Consider the following 17614-nt stretch of genomic DNA (forward strand, 5'->3'; position numbering starts at 1 on the left):
TAAACATTTTTTTTGTCATAAGTGATACCTAAACTATTTTTTCCCAAGTAGGTAACTTTGTTGGTTAAATCATTAAGTCTATTTAAAAATAAAAAATGACATGTGACAAAAAAGATAAAAAGCATTATTTTCTCTTTTATATATATATATTTCTTCTTCTTCTTCTTTTTTTTATTCATAACTAAAGGTTGAACTAGTCAAGCCATCAGTTCTCGATTTGATCAAATAAATTATTTAAAAAATAGAGCAAATTGATTCAATTAGTTTTTTTAGCCTGGTTCAATCAGTATGTATTAGTCAGTTTAACCATTATCTCCAGACCAGTACTTTAATTGGTTCCTAGTCTAGTTTTAAACACATTGATTTTGATTGATGAAATAACTTTTTTTGTCCCAACAAGTAGAGCAAGCAGACAATGAAGTTTGAAAATAGAATTAATCGCCAGCATCTCAACCTCATGAGGGCAATTTCGAGCATTGCTAATATTGTCAGGTATTATAAAAGAAGAAAGAAAAAAAATAAGAAAAATAAAGAGAGATAAATAATCTAAAAGAAATAAAAAAAGAAAAATAAATGAATTAAAAAATGCATTTTTTTCAAGTTTATATGGTGTGGCATTTTATTATTAGCTGAAATTTTTTTAATAAATATAATATTTTGGTGTAAATTGGGTAACATAAGAATAATTCAGGTGTCACTTGTGACGAAAAAGTTTAGCTACCAACTTTGAAGCAAAATTAATTTAGGTACCACTTGTAACAAAAAAAAAATTGAGTACCAAGATGGGAAAAATAGTATTGTTTAGGTATCAATTTGTAGACAAGTAAAAATTATATTATCCATTAATTTAATAAAGGCATGATAACTTTTTTGGCCCACCAACATTGCAAAAATAAAAAAAATTAGTTTAGCCTTCCATTTAAATTTTCGTCTCTTTTAACACTTAAATTTATATTTTTTGTCAAATAACCTTAAAATGGATTAAAAAAAAGTTAACATTTTTTAACTTTGTTGATATGGTATACACGTGAACTACCACGTGGATGATATGTCAGATTTAGTTAATTTTTAAAATTTTAAAAACATTTAAAATATTTTTCTGCAAATTTTATTAATTTTTAATATTTTTAATTTTTAAAAATAATTTTTGTATATAAAAATTTAAAAATTAATTAAATATTAATGTGTCTTTCACGTGGTGATCATTATACTTCTAATAAAAAACTGCAAACTTTCCGGTAAAGATAAGGACAAGGTAGGCCAAATCGTGCCAAAAGCAATAAAAAAATACAAATTACTTACTAAATATATAGTTTTTAATTTGGGTTTCTTTTCGTTATATATTGACCAAATCCTTTATATTTCCTATAAATTTAAATTTAAATTTTATATTTTTATTTTTAAGTTTAAAATATAAATTCAATTATTAATACTATTAAAATTTCTTTTATTAAATTCAAATTAATTACAATTTTATTATTAATACTATTAAAATTTCTTTTATTAAATTAAAATTAATTATAATGTCTTTTTTTAATTATATAGCTAGTGAGTATTTTTTAATTTTAAAATATTGCATCAATAAATTTAACAAAAAAATTTTAACAACGTTAACAATTGAATCTAAATTTTAACTTCGAAAATAAAAATACAAAGACAAAATTCCAAAAATGTATAAAAACTTATAGCATATTTGAATGGGATTATATAATTTTTGACCTGAATTTGGCAACTAGGCTCACTTTGGTTTTTGAGTTTGGTAACTAAATCTATTTTAGTCTAAAAGCTTGGATTTTATTAAGATTTGATGATGTGACCAGTGTTATTGGAACATAATCACACTAAATGGATCTAGAATTTATCAATATAACGGTTCGAACAAAGGGGTTAAATCGATTAAATCAAAATTACTTAAAATTGGTAAAAATCAAAAACCAAGACAAGAAATCGACAATTGAACCAGTTTAATAATTTTTTAATTTCAGATTTTATGAATTTTAATCATTTATTTAATTTATTTTACTCAAATGATTAAACTGATTAAATTGGTTGAATCGAGAATCGATGAGTTAGTTTATTTAATCATTGATTTATTAAAATATTAAATTATACATCGTCACCTAGATTTAATTATCAAAATAGACAAAAAATACATATATAATTATCAAAATATTGCGAAGTTTTGCTTCAAAAATTATATTATCCACATTTTAACTAAGAAAGGCTGCTGTTGTGCGTCCTTAGAGGTAGATATTAATATAAGAGGTGATGAGTGAGAGAAGTCATCCTGTTTGGGAAGCGAGAAAATTACAGTAGAAAAAAGAGGGGGGAAAAGCCATGATTTCGAGGCGGAGTCGACCGTCTTCTTCCGCATACTTTCTCCTCCACCTATTCTTCTTCGTTGTTTCCTTTTGTTGCAGCAAATCCAACGCCCAAAACGCCACCACTGATCCCGCGGAAGGTACACTCTCTTCAATTCTCTCTTCGATTTTTACATTTCTGTCTTTTCAATTTCCAAAAAAGCGACGCAGTTTCAAGCCTTTTTCAGCTAAGAAAACCAGTCGAACGTGTGAAAACAAATGAAAATGGTTCTTTCCTATACTTCCGAAACTTCATAAATGTCGAATATGTTATCGATCGGATTTTTCTTCTTCTTCTTCTTTTCAAAATGTTTGTGCGTGAATATTAGTATGATATTTTGATTTGTTAATTAAAACCACTATCTTTTCTTCTTTATTTTTGTTTGTAAGTTAAAATCACGATCCCATCCTTCAATTGGTTTATTTATTTATTTATTTATAGTTTAACTTTTTGTCACACTGTTACATGACTTATCATTTTCATTAAACTCCTAAAAGTTTTTAAAATTTTTATTAGGTCCCCAATAAATGAGACACTTTATAATAATTTATGTACATTTTATATGTAATGCAAATTACTACCTAATGTAAAATTAAAATCTTGTGTGACACAACAACTTCAATTAAATCCCAAACAACTTTATCCTACTAATTATTCAAGAAAATAGATATTAACTATTTGGCTCAATTTGTTGATTGAATAACTTGTGGAGTAGTAAAAGATTTATTTTCAAATCTTTAATAATTAATCTTATTTTTAGTTGTAATGTTAAATTTAACATTCAATATTTATTTTTTAATTTAATTATTATATTTATTGAGTTAAATTTGATCATTAACCTTTTAAAAAGAGTTAAATCGTTTTTATGGAAATGTTAATTAAAGTATTAATTTTTAAAGATGTTGGCATAGAAATACATGGCAGTCCATGTATGATTCATGTTAACATGACGCATACCACGTCAATAAATAATTAAAAATTATAAAATATTCAAAAATAAAATAAAATGATTTTAAAAAATATATAAAAGTTTATAAAAATTAGCATGAAATACATGTGGAGCGTTGAAATGTTTTAAAACTGAATGTTTTAGTTTATATTTCTGTTTCAATAACAACAATCCACTCTTTTTGAAAGATTGATGATCAAATTTGATTCTTTTAAAAAGGTTGAAGGTTAATGAATTAACAAGTGTTTTATAAAAATATATTAAAATATTAAAAAACATAAAATAATTTTTAAGACTATTTGTGTAATAAAAAGTATATAAAATAATTTTTAAAACTATTTGTAGAATAAAAAGTACACTACTAATGTACCAAATATCAATCCTTAAAACATCAAATATTGTCAAACACACTCTAACTCGTACTAAAACTCACAAATGAAATTAGTATATAGCGGGGCTTTGAAAAATAAATAAAATTTGAAATTAAACATTAAACAGAAAAAAAAATCGACTTTAATAATTATAAATTTTAATTTATAAAATTCAATTAATATCCCAGCTAAAAATATACTAAGATTCCGATGGATGTGTAGTTTTACAATCATTCAGTATACTTCCTTTTGAATACCTAGTTAAAAAAGAATAAGGGAAAAACAATGGAATGGAACAGACTCTATTCTTTTTAAGTGGTATGGTACAAAATCATTGTCATGTGGTGAAAAATTTTGATATATAATATATGATAAAAGTATTATGAATTTTTTTATTAAGATTTAGATTAAATTTTGTTCTTTTTATTTGAAAGGTGAGTAATTTAATTTCTATATGTTAGATTAAAAGTAAATTACTCTTTTTGTTTGAAAATTCATCCATTGTTAAAAATTAGCGTAATTGACAAAATAACCAAACAATTACAATTGACATACCACGTAGACCTCATTCTCACATACAGTAACTAGTTTTTTATAGTAAAAATTGATGGAATTTTTAATAGAAAGGCTCATTTGTTCTTTAATCTAATGTATAGGAGTTAATTTACTCATTTTTTGAGTAGTGAGGATAAAATGCAATCGATTCTTAATATAAAACCTCCGTAATACTTTTATCATATATATATAATATACTTATAAAAGATTCATAAAATAATCAAATAAATTAATTTAGTTGAAAAATTTAAAATTATTATAAAAATTCAATAATTTTATAATTTTTAAAAGAAAGTATATAACTTAAATTTTAATCTTAAAAATCTAAAAATAATTAAACTGAAATTTTTATTTTTTATGTGAATTTAAGTTCTGATGTTGATGTATTAATTTGATTGTCTGTATTAATCATAATTTTTTCATAAAATTTATAATATTTCATTAATAATATAATTAAGAAATTAAAACATGATGTATAAGTTTAATTTTTAAAAATGAAAATAAAATTATTTTTAAAATATAACTATTATATTAGTAGGTTGTGTAAAATTCTATTTTTATATATAGGTTCATGCTTAATTTTAATTACTAATTAGTGAATATAGATTGTTAATAAAATTTATATAGTGTAACAACTAAATAATTTATTGTAACATTAGTTATATTTTTAAATATTTATTTCAATTCTAATAGTGTATTTAATTTGTAAAAATAGTGATAAATTTAATTTTTTAAATGATTTTAAAATTTACAATGAATTATTATATAAATTATAAATTAAATTATTGAAAATAAACAAATTAAAAATGTCTTATTATGAAAATATAGCTTATGAAATATCGTTAAAAATTATATAAAAGTTAATGTATATGGAAGCACACTTGATAATTTATATCTACTTAGTACTAAAAAGAATTTAAACCTAACTTTAAGCCAAATTGAAAATTATAAATATTTTTATCACGTATCAAAATATAAAATTATCTTGTGTCATTATATTATTAGTCGTGAAGCCCAAATTACAATTTTTCCTCCAAATGCTTATTTTCTTTTGTCGGCATGTCAACGTATTAAAATTTTAAACATATGATAGATGATATATTGAGCATGTGTTATATAATAAAATTTAGTTAATTTCAGGAGTTAAGTCTGCATCTATTACATCATCATTTCTTAATTCATATGCTGTGACATCCTTTTTCTGATAGTGGGTAGCGCTGCTCAATTTTGAATGCTTTCCATTGACTTGTTTATTTATTTATTTTTTAAATTTTTAAGTCATTTGAGAAATATATTTAGAATTTATAATAATATCCCTCAGGTACACCTTTTTTCATAATTTATCATCGTGGAAATTGGTCATTTTGCAATAATTATCTCACTTTTGTCTCTTTGTCAAACATTTTATGATAATTTATAGGTCTGATAGGATATAAAATTATTAAGGATTGGGTTATTCTTTTGTATTAGGTTTTGGATATGGTTTTCTAATAAGACTTGGATAAGAAAATTTAATAATGTTTAGGTCTTCTGATTTATATGTATAAAGATAATATTGTAATTTTAGAAATGTCACCTTCATATGAACTATGACTTTATTTGGTCATTGATGTCAACAAAAATATAATTGTTGTTTGAAAATTCTCTAATTTTGTTAATAAAACAGGTTACCAAATAAGTTGAACTAATATAATCTTTTCAAATTTTACTTGAATTATATTTCAATTTTTCAAATTGAATCTTAATTTTTTTGTCAAAATAACATTTAAACTATCAATGTTATCTTATTTTACCCAAGATAAGGCACATCGTCTAATAAGCTTTACAGTAAATTAGATCAAAATTGATAATTTAGTCAAGGACCAATTTGAGAGCTGAAATATAATTCAGGAAATAAAAACTGCGGCAATTAAGATTAGTTTTGATCTACTAAATTACATGTTTAACTATGGTTTACTCATTTTAGATGGAATAATTTGTGTGTTAGATTAGATAGAATATGTTTTTATAAGGGTATATATATATATATATATATATTAGAAACTTTTGGAATATTTGATGTATAGGATATAAGTGTGATGTAAACAATCTATTTACTCTATATTTGAATAATTAGTAATAAAGGAAAGAAGAGAAAAGAAGGAAGTGAAATAAAGTTAAAAGGTTTTTAGAATGATACTGGTGGTTGAATTAGTTAGCTTATCAATTTATCGGTTTGGTCAGTTCAATTAATTTCGATTAAATAGATTATTAAAATTTTAAAAATTAAAAATATTAAAAATTTAGTTCAATTGGTTTATATTGGTTTTCTAGTCAAGAGGTTCAATACCCTTCTCTAGACTGATACTTAGGTCGATTCTCGATCCAACAGATTCGGTCCGGTTAAACAATTTTAAAAAGTTAAAAAAACATTTATTTCTTATTTGGAAAACTAAAATAAAAAGAAAAAATTTAACATATTTTATTTGATTAAAACGTGGAAAGAAAAGTAAACAATTTGTTTAAATAATATTCCAATTATAATCTTACTTAAATAACACATAATAATTAAATTAAATTTGTCTAAATCTCATTATGGGTTGATTCTTATAGATCTTATATAAATCTTAAAAATAATATTTCTTACTTTATAAAATGAGGGAATTCTTAGTCATTTTCAATTAAACCGATATTCAATTAATTAAATTAAACACATTATATATAATATATATACATATATTTACATAAGATTAACTATGTGAAAACAGCGAGGGCATTGAACTCGATATTTCAACAATGGGGTACACAAGCAGTTGATTCATGGAATATCAGTGGAGAGCCATGTAGTGGGTCTGCACTGAGTCAAAGTGACTCAGTGTTTGAAGACCCTACAAATAACCCAGCTATCAGATGTGATTGCTCTTTCAACAGCAACACTCTTTGCCACATTACTCGATTGTATATAATCTTACTGTTACTCCTCTTTAATCATTTTTAGATTTTATTTTCTTTAAAAGTATTCGTATTCAATACATATTCTCAAATACATGTTTATGGACTTATCTCAGGAGAGTATATGCTTTAGATAGAACAGGAGTTATACCAGAGGAACTTTTGGGTTTGCCTTTTCTTACCTTTTTGTAAGAGTCTTCTTTTCTCTCTCTTTTTTCCTCACATTTGTAATAAATTCAGTTCAGATTAGATGGATTATATATGATATTAGGTTGGTTTTAAATTTCATTATTTGGTTATGCAGGAAGATTGATCAAAACTTCTTCACTGGTTCATTGCCAGCATTTATCGGAAATATGTCAAGATTAGAGTCACTGTGAGTATTGAAAGATTACCCAACATAAGTTATTATTAGTTATTATCTCGAATGTGAATGTGTCATATTTGAATGAATGAAGAGTTCCAACAACATAAAAATACTACAAAATCTAATGTTATTACATTTTTCTTTTTAATTGTTTATTTATTTTATTTTGCCTAGGTCAATTGCTCATAATGATTTCTCTGGACCTATTCCAAAGGAGCTAGGAAATCTTAGGCAGTTAAAATTGCTGTAAGGCCCCATTTTCTCCCATATAATATATTTAACTTTTAGAATAAAATAATATTTAATCTCTACATTCGATATGTGTTTAAATTTAATTTAGGATTTAAATTTTATTAAGATATAATATTGTGGTACTATGTTATTATACTATATTATTATTAAATAATGATGTGGCATAACCTTAAATTGTCATATCATCATACCTTAACGAATCTAAGATAAGGAATCAAATTAAGAAAAGCTGTCAAATTCTAAGATTAAATTGGATTAAAAAAATTCAAACCTTTCAAATTTAAAATGAAGTTACACATTACATAAGGTTGGAATGATTACGCGTTTATAAGAGATAGTAAAAATTAAAAATAATTATATAAAAAAATAAGGGCAAGTGATAAATTTATAATTCTGATTGTAGAGTTAAAAAAATGCAGTATCAATATACGAAATCCTCTCATACCGTTAGTAAGGATTTTTAGTGTATGAAAAGCATATAGTAATGTGTAGTAAAATAAAAATAAAAAGATAAAAATGACACTTGTCTCACCTTTTATATAATTATAAATTTGTTAGATTTATGTGATGTAGGTCTTTTGGCGAGAATAGATTCTCCGGAACACTGCCTCCAGAACTTGGTAACTTAGTCAACCTTGAACAACTGTAAGTTCCAAATTTCTTCAGTTATTAACAAGGATTCACATGATCTTTTTTACCCTATGAAATTATAAACATTGTTTGATATGAATTTCGACAGTTACATTAACAGTTGTGGTTTGGGTGGTGAGGTTCCCTCCACATTTGCCAACTTTGGAAACCTGCAAGTTCTGTAAGAAAAATACCCAACTATTAAAAACCTATGCGTGTGTGTGTGTTTAAATGTATATGGACATTTCCATGTCCTCAATTTTGAAGCATGGAAACTTCTGTCTCCATACCATGCCGTACTTTTATTACGTGTTCGTGTTCATTTCCGTGCTCCAAAACGTCTTGCAATTGCCTTATGTCCTATTAACTGATTTCAGGTGGGCATCTGACAATGCTTTCACAGGCAAAATACCTGATTTTGGAGGCAATAACTGGACTCAGCTTACATCATTGTAAGTTATTTACAACAACTTCTCGAATTTTATAAAATTCGGGATGAAATTTCAACAAATTAAAGTAAAGAAACTAAGTAGACCCTCTCTAATATGAAGAACGGTATCATTTCAGGAGATTTGAAGGGAACTCTTTTGAAGGACCTATACCTTCCAGTTTCGCAAACTTGAACTCATTGACATCTTTGTGAGTACATATCAAAACGACTCTGTCGAATTTTTTCCACGTATTCATCGTAAAACTCTAATCTCACATTGAAAATCTCGAAGATCCGTTGTTAGTCTCACTATATAATCATAATGGATTCTCGAAGTTTCCGAAAGTGAATTGGGGGTGTCACAATCATATATATATATATATACACGTTTTGATGCTTTAATATAAATATCATGTAGGCGAATTGGTGATATTTACAATGGGAGCTCTTCTTCTCTTGATTTCACAAGAAATTTAAACAACTTGACTGACTTGTAAGTTAAAAGCATCATCTTGTACTCATCTTTTTCCCCTAATTTAATGGACTAATCAATGATGTTTGATTGAATCGGACCGGTTGAACTGAAAATCGATTGAGTATCGATCTGGAGAATAGATTTGAACCGGTTAGTTAGAGAATCGGTACAGACCAGTTGAATTTTTTTAATCAAGTCGGTTAGACTGATAAATCAGTGACTTGATTGGTTCGACTATCAGTCTAATTCTAAAAACTTTGGGACTAATTACATACTAATTAAATTCTTTTTTTGTTGTTGTTTTTTAATTTCATGTAGAGTTCTAAGAAATGTGCTACTCACTGGTACTTTGCCATCTTATATCACAGAATTACAATCTTTGCAAAAGCTGTAAGTTACCTAAGGAACATTTAAAAAATTGTACCTATAGATCGAGAATTTTTCTTATGTGTTTAGCTTCTTTTGTCTTCCAGAGACTTGAGTTTCAACAATTTAACAGGCCAAATTCCAAGTGCTTTGTTCAATATGGACTCTCTTACATACTTGTAAGTTACAAAATTTATTGTACTGTGCGACTCTTTATTTTTCTTGAAGTACTTATGTCCGATTCATACATACACGGACTCTTGAAATGGTCAGGTTTCTTGGAAATAATAGCCTGTCAGGTCCAATTCCGAGCCGAAAGAGTGAAACTCTTCAGACTATGTAAGTCATCCTTTTACACACTAAACTTGTTCATTCCATTAGAATTCGTGTTGAATATGTATTCGAATATTGAAACAAAGATATGACCCTTCAAATATATATAAAAAAAAAAAAACCTTAAAAATTGAATATACTCATGCTGGACGCAGGTAATGTATGACCCATTTTAAAAAATTGAACATATTTATGTCGAACATATGCATTTATTAGACCGTACGCTTGAATTCAAGTAACATGGGGTAATATGTGCATAGTCCCTACTCACTTTCAGCTATTTGACTTATCTATGCAGTGATATATCATACAATATGTTATCAGGAAATTTGCCTTCATGGATAAACTCAGATTTGAACCTGTATGTATCTTAAAGCATGATACTTCCTTTATGCATATAATCTGTCCACTACATTGTCTAAGAGATTGTTTCACGGCTATTTATGCAGGAATTTCGTGGCCAACAACTTCGAATTGAACAGCTCGAGCTCAAGGTAAGTATCGTTTCGATGAATAAAACTCTGAAACTTTCCATCAAAACCATGCAATGGATTTGTTTTGAAATTCTGCAGGCTTTTGCCCGGATTAGAATGCCTTCAAAGAAGCTTTGCCTGCAATCGGAACTCTCCTCGATGTAAGCTTTTAAGAAAAACTCGGAAACAAGCATATGTTATTGAGGTTTTAATTTTGTGTATAGATTGGTTCCCCTGCTTACATGTTTTTTCATGTTGGCATTGACAGATGCAAACTTCTCGATCAAGTGCGGCGGTCCGTGGATGATGTCGAATGGGATAGTTTTTGAGGCCGAGAACCAAACTCTCGGTGCGGCGGGGTTTAACGTGACGAGTGCTCAGAATTGGGCAGTTAGCAATGTTGGTTTGTTCGCGGACCGGCAAAATCAACTGTATGTGCAGAACACCTTAGCACAAGTTACACGTACGACCACGCCGGAGCTATATCAGACTTCGAGGCTATCCCCTGGATCACTTAGATATTATGGCCTAGGCCTCAAGAACGGATTGTATACAGTAAACTTGTTCTTTGCTGAAACAGCTTTCTCGGACCAAAGCACACGATCATGGAGGAGTCTGGGAAGGCGTATTTTTGATGTTTATATTCAGGTAATATCTCAGTTTTGGATCATATAATTGATGTCCTCTGTTTGGAGTGTTTCTATGTCAGCAACTTATCGATGCTTCATTAGGGAACTCGGCAATTAAGGGATTTTGAAATATCGAAGGAAGCGGGCGGTGTTGAGAGAGCAATAGTTAAGAATTTCACTGCTAATGTAACGGATAATCATCTTGAAATCCACCTGTTCTGGGCCGGTAAAGGGACGTGCTGTACACCGGAACAAGGCTATTATGGTCCTTCGATTTCAGCCATTAATGTTGTTCCAAGTAAGACACCTTAAACGCTTATGAATCTATATGTAATATAAATTTCATGTGCGTATTCTATGCTTTTCATTGTTCAGATTTTATACCAACCGTCAGCGGGATACCGCCAGGCACACATGAAGGGAAGAACCAGACAGGATTTATTGTCGGTATTACAGTTCCCATAGTTTTCGTGGCGTTGATACTCGTATTTGTGATTATATACATTAAGAGAAGAAAAAAAGACGACGATGAAGAAGGTAAGATCATCAATGTATCATAGAACATATATGCATCTTGATATAGAACAATGAATCATCCCATTCAAAAGTTCTTGACAAAATTCAGGAAAGACTCGGTTTTCACTTCTCAACTAGGCCGGATGCACCGGATATTATATAGGGAATGCAGCTGTTCTAACTTCAAATCTCCGACCAATATCGTTTCTCCTATGGTAACTAGAAATGTTGCATTTCTAGCCTACTAAGTGCCTTACTTGAACCTGCAGTGTTTATTGGTATCGGCCCTAGACCGAACACATTTAGTTACGCTGAGTTGAAAACCGCCACGGAAGATTTCAGTCCTTCAAAGAAGTTAGGGGAAGGCGGGTTTGGACCTGTATTCAAGGTAAACTATTTTTGCCTATAACTATAGTTACGGCTCGACATGTAACGGCAAAAGTTACCAGTGATTTACGACAATGTTATTATGTTTTAGGGTACACTATCGGATGGGAGAGTTATAGCAGTGAAGCAACTTTCGGTAGCATCACACCACGGGAGGGATCAATTCATTACAGAGATAGCAACCATCTCGGCAGTTCAACATCGTAATCTCGTTCAACTATACGGTTGCTGCATTGAAGGGAATAGGCGTCTCCTTGTTTATGAGTACCTCGAAAACAAAAGCCTTGATCAGACACTCTTCGGTATGAGAACATTCAAAATAATCCTTTCATGTAGGACACAATGGCTATGAGACTTATTGAACTGTAAATGCAGGACATAGCGGCTTGCATCTCGATTGGCCGACCCGGTTCAACATCTGCTTGTCAGTCGCGAGAGGCCTAGCGTATCTTCATGAGGAGTCTAGGCCGAGGATTGTCCATAGAGATGTCAAAGCAAGCAATATTCTGCTCGATGCAGAGATGTGCCCTAAAATATCGGATTTTGGATTGGCAAAGCTGTATGATGACAAGAAAACGCACATCAGCACTCGCGTTGCAGGCACCATGTAAAGCCCTTTCCGACTTTTTTTGACCTTCTCATTCAACATTGCTTCCTTAATGAATTTAATCACCTTGTAGTGGCTACCTAGCACCGGAGTATGCAATGCGAGGGCATCTCACTGAGAAAGCTGATGTTTTTGGCTTCGGTGTCGTTGCATTGGAGATTCTGTGCGGAAGACCGAACACAGACACTACCTTACAAATCGACAGAATTTATCTTCTTGAATGGGTAATGAAAATGGAACCTTTTAACCCCTTGTAGTTATGATTAGACCTATTCATGTGTAGGCCGCACTGAATGATTATTTATTACGACCAATGTCTCCAGGCATGGAACCTGTATGAAAATGATCAAAGCTTGAACCTGGTCGATCCTACTTTAGCCGAATTCAACAAAACCGAAGCTTTCCGAGTGCTCGGGGTGGCACTGTTATGCACTCAGGCTTCACCGTCAATGCGGCCACTGATGTCCCGAGTCGTCGCAATGCTTGCCGGTGACATCGAAGTGAGCACCGTTACATCGAAGCCAAGTTATTTGACTGACTATGATTTTAAGGATATAACAGGCACTTTCATGAGTGAGGAAACACAAACATCCATGGCATCCAGCACCAGCGACAACACGATGAAGAGTAACAACAACGCTGTTACGGTGACAGATCCGGGTCCCTCACCCGTAAATGTTTCTGGATTTGGTGACATTCTCGCAGAAGGGAGGTGAAGAGTCCTTGGAATCAGATGTAAATATCGGATACGGGTATGCTCATTTTTTTTTTCCTTAAAATTTCAATACATTTGGAGGATTGTTGAAGCTGTTTTAAAAAATGGATACTTTCAAAGAAAAACAAATAAAGAGTTGGGGCAACGTAGGATGTTTCCCGATTTATTATTTCACTAAAGTATCCGTGTACAACATGTTTTAACTTTATCCTCCAAATATATGAACAACTAAGGAAAATAAATAAATATATCCATATTTCACACTCAATTTTACTATAGAAAAAATATAATTCCACCATTTTAAGAGATTATATCTTTATAGTTTTTAAAAGATTAAATCAATTTTTATATTTTAGGGGTTAAAGTATAATTTTACCTCTACTATTTTAAATTTTTAAAAATTTTAAAGGAGAATATGAAAATTTTTTATTTTTAGGGGTCGAGACCTTGCCAGCCCCTAATCTCACTACTGCATGTATTTAAATTTTAATTTCATGAGATTTATATTTTGTGAATTTGATCTTTATTTTTTAGTTAAATTTAATTCTTAACTTTTAAAATAGTTAAATTTGACCATAAATTTTTACTAAAAATATTGAATATATACATGCAACCTATATAACAATCCATATGTACTTCATGTTACTTTTTAAATTTTTATGAATTTTTATTTTTAAAAATAATTTTTATTTTTATTTGAATATTTGAATATTTTTATATTTTTAAATTATTTATTGACATGGCATATAAGACAAATGGTCTCAATGCAACATGAAGTATAAATGAACTGTCACATGGTTATAATGCCAACATCGTTAAATAATTAATATTTTAATTAATGTTTTCGTTATGTAAAAGTAATTTTAACCCTTTTGAAAGATTAATAATTAAATTTAATTAAAAAGAATTAAATTAATAAAAGATATAAATATTAAAAATTAAATTTATTATTATTTTAATTTTAATAGATTTAATAATTTGTGCCATATTTATTTTTAATCAATAAAAATGCAAAACATGAGATATATATATATATATATATATATATATATATACACATTAACTTTACATTAAACCACGAAATAAAGAATTAACCAATAAGAAATCTGAATTAAATTCATCTGATGAAATCCGATTTTTTGTATTTTCACTAAAATGACATTAAAATATTTTGAGATCTAGTCAGTTATATTTATTCCACAGTCAATAATCTTATGAAGTATCCGTGCCTCTATAATCACCTACATATAATAGGGTATAAATCTCAATAAAATCTCTCATACATCGACAACCACATTATATATAGTACGGTATCATTCTAGTCAAACTTATCAAAATGCTGTCATATCCTCAAAAAGTTCTATACGCTCATAACATCAATTGAAATTATTATACTCAACGGCTTTTCACACTAATATTGATGACAACCACCCTTGTCTTAGTGCCTTTTTGCACCACAAAACCATGGTTACAAGCCACTCTCAACTTTTTTTTTGTTGTAATAACAACAATTTTTTTTTTCATTATAGCTATGTTTATGAATTTTGATATGTATATAAATTTTGTTGTTTTAGTGATTGTATTACATAAATTTGATTATCTCATTTTATAATTTTTTTTTATGTAGTGCGTAAACTACTCGTACCTCCTCAATTTTTGAAGTGAAAGATATTATGAGCTAAAGCATGTTCCAACTTACATCTAAATTCCTACAACAACAGTTGTGCAACATGTTAAAATTTAATTGGTATGTTTTTGTAAATTTTAACTAGTGGTAGTTGTCTATATGGTTTATTAAATTTGACATGTTATTAGTTCATGTTATATAAATTTTAATCTATTCATATATTAGTATTATTTTGGGTAAATTACACTTTAGTTACTAAATCATGGGTAAAATTTTGTTTTGGTCACATAATTAAAAAAAAGTTACAATTTGATCAATGAATTATTTAAAAGTTTTCATTTAAGTCACTAGACGATTAAAATCAATGTTATATGACTTTCTCTATTCGCATTGTCTACACCAATCAAAAGCTCTCTTTCCCATTCTCTTCTACAGTTCATTTTTTTTATGAAATAGCTTTGGATGTCATAAATCTACAAATCAAAATTCAAACAGTTTTTTCCTCTAATCTCTGACACTGACAATCAGATCAACTTGGATCTAAGATGTGTTCTATTTGTCTATGGGTACGAATCCACCTTACTAATTGTGTTGAATCGTTGCTTGGAACTCGTTGACAGAACTTTAAAGAAAATTTAATAGCCCAGTGACTTAAATAAAAACTTTTAAATAGTTCATTTACCAAATTCGAATAATTTAGTTACCAAATAGTAACTTTTTTTTTATTTAAGTGACCAAAACGAAAATTTACTCATAGTTTAGTGACTAATAGTGTAGTTCACTCCATTATTTTCTATACAATACTAGTTTTGGGAGAAAAAAATAATATAAAATATTTAAGTAATAATTTTTTAAAAATCATTATTGATAAGATAATAAAAATATAAGTAACTTTGTTTATGGAATTTTAGTTGTATTAGCATAGTTAAAGATATTGATTTCTTATTTTATTTTTAAAAATAAATTACCTTACATAAAGTTAGGGCTAATTTTTAGAAATATGCTAAAGAAAAATTTATTCGAAAAAAGTAGGTTGTTTTTTTTTTTTAAATTTATCGATCTGTATTGTTTTTGGAGAGAGAAAGGAAAACACATCTTACAAGGCATATTTTTACTGTTGTGTCAGTGACAATTATTTTGGTTAGGTGATTTAATGTTAGTGGTTTTATCCTTGAGTCTCGGGTTCAATTTCTCTCCTACTCACATTAATATGTTTTATTTCATGTTGTTTAGAGCTCTTTTTATTTTAATTAATATTTTTGACACATGATTTCTTTTGGTTAAATGGCTAGATAATTGTGATTTCATCCTTAAGTTCCTAAGTTCAATTATCCTTATAAGTATTTTAATATGTATTTTTTATTTCATGTCGTTTTAATTTTTTAATTAATTAATAATTATAAATATTAGAAATCACTATACCCCACAATATAGGTGGAGAAAATAAATATTTGACATATAAATATTATATATAAAGAATTAATTGATGTTTTTACAAAAATAATTACATATTTTTATTTAATTTTTAAATGAAAGATTTATTAATTAAAATAAAAATTTAAAAATAATATATCTATTAATTATAAACATTAATTAAAAAAAGCTTGAAACAACATGAAATAAAAATACATATTAAAATGCCTATAAGAAGAATTGAACATAAGGCTCAAAGATGAAATCACAATTATTTAACCATCTAACCAAAAGAACTAATATGTCAAAAATATTAATCTAAAACAAAACAACTTAAAACAATATGAAATAAAAAATACAAATGTGAATAGAAAATGAATTAAACCCAAGACTGAATGACAAAAATATTAACATTTAAATCATCTGACAAAAAGAGTTAAGTTGTCAATTTTTAATGAAAATATGTCCTACAATACGCGTTTTCATAGACATGACAGCAAAAACGTGCATTGTAGGTTATGTTTTTCTTTCTCTCTCCAAAAACTATTTAGATCGACAAATTTTTTTTTAAAAAAAACAGCATACTTTCTCAAATATATATATCAGCATATTTCTAAAAATTAGCCATAAAGTTAGCTTATTATTTTGGCGTAATAACTTTTTGTTTTATAACTTTATAAAAAATTTATTTTAGTTCTTCATTTAATTTTTTCGTCTTTTTTATCAAATCATTCAAAATTAGATAAAAAGTTAACTTTTTAACTTTACTAAAAATTAAAAAAGACGGAAAAATTAAATCGAAAGTTAAAATAATTTTTATAAAATTGAGGGTGAAATAAATTATTATATATTTTCTTTAATTGAATGAGTTAGAAACCAATGAACCACTTTATAATAAATATATATAAATCCTTTAGGCCCAACTAAATTGGAAATCAAACCCTAAATAAAAAATAAAATATATCAACACTAATGTTATTGGACCAAATCTATGGACGAGGTCGGTTTAACTAAAAATTAGTAATCATGCTAAAAAACTGAATCAATCAATTTTAATATTTTTTATTAATTTATTGATGATTTATTCAATCAAATCATTTGATCCACTAACTTAACTGATTCCATTACGAATGTGATTCTGAAAAGCTAGATGATGCCAAAAGCCTACATATGATGGAACTTATCTGGCCCACCACTAAAAAGGAATTAGAATAAGTAGCCGTTGAA

The 17614-nt window shown here is 27.9% G+C and overlaps 1 protein-coding gene across 3 annotated transcripts; it reads left to right on the top strand.

Annotated features, from left to right (window-relative positions):
* Window positions 1-2145: 2145 nt before the first annotated feature.
* Window positions 2146-13526, top strand: LOC108457022 (probable LRR receptor-like serine/threonine-protein kinase At1g56140). 3 transcript variants are annotated; one of them, XM_017755818.2, is made up of 24 exons: window positions 2146-2461; window positions 6984-7173; window positions 7284-7355; window positions 7472-7543; window positions 7709-7780; window positions 8360-8431; window positions 8526-8597; window positions 8794-8868; window positions 8984-9055; window positions 9265-9339; window positions 9640-9711; window positions 9795-9866; window positions 9961-10026; window positions 10319-10381; window positions 10470-10514; window positions 10593-10654; window positions 10762-11141; window positions 11225-11420; window positions 11498-11659; window positions 11908-12026; window positions 12117-12327; window positions 12401-12632; window positions 12706-12856; window positions 12956-13526. In XM_017755818.2, the coding sequence occupies exons 1-24, from the start codon at window positions 2338-2340 to the stop codon at window positions 13346-13348; spliced, it is 3120 nt and encodes a 1039-aa protein (XP_017611307.1). In that variant the 5' UTR covers window positions 2146-2337; the 3' UTR covers window positions 13349-13526. The 3 variants fall into 3 exon arrangements, with proteins under 3 accessions (XP_017611307.1, XP_052875519.1, XP_052875520.1); XM_053019559.1 differs by lacking the exon at window positions 7709-7780 and having other exon boundaries at window positions 2150-2461; XM_053019560.1 differs by lacking the exon at window positions 6984-7173 and having other exon boundaries at window positions 2331-2461.
* The last annotated feature ends 4088 nt before the right edge of the window (window positions 13527-17614 follow it).

This window comes from Gossypium arboreum, chromosome 9 (genome assembly GCF_025698485.1).
Source record: "Gossypium arboreum isolate Shixiya-1 chromosome 9, ASM2569848v2, whole genome shotgun sequence".
In the NCBI taxonomy this organism is placed as follows: Eukaryota; Viridiplantae; Streptophyta; class Magnoliopsida; order Malvales; family Malvaceae; genus Gossypium; species Gossypium arboreum.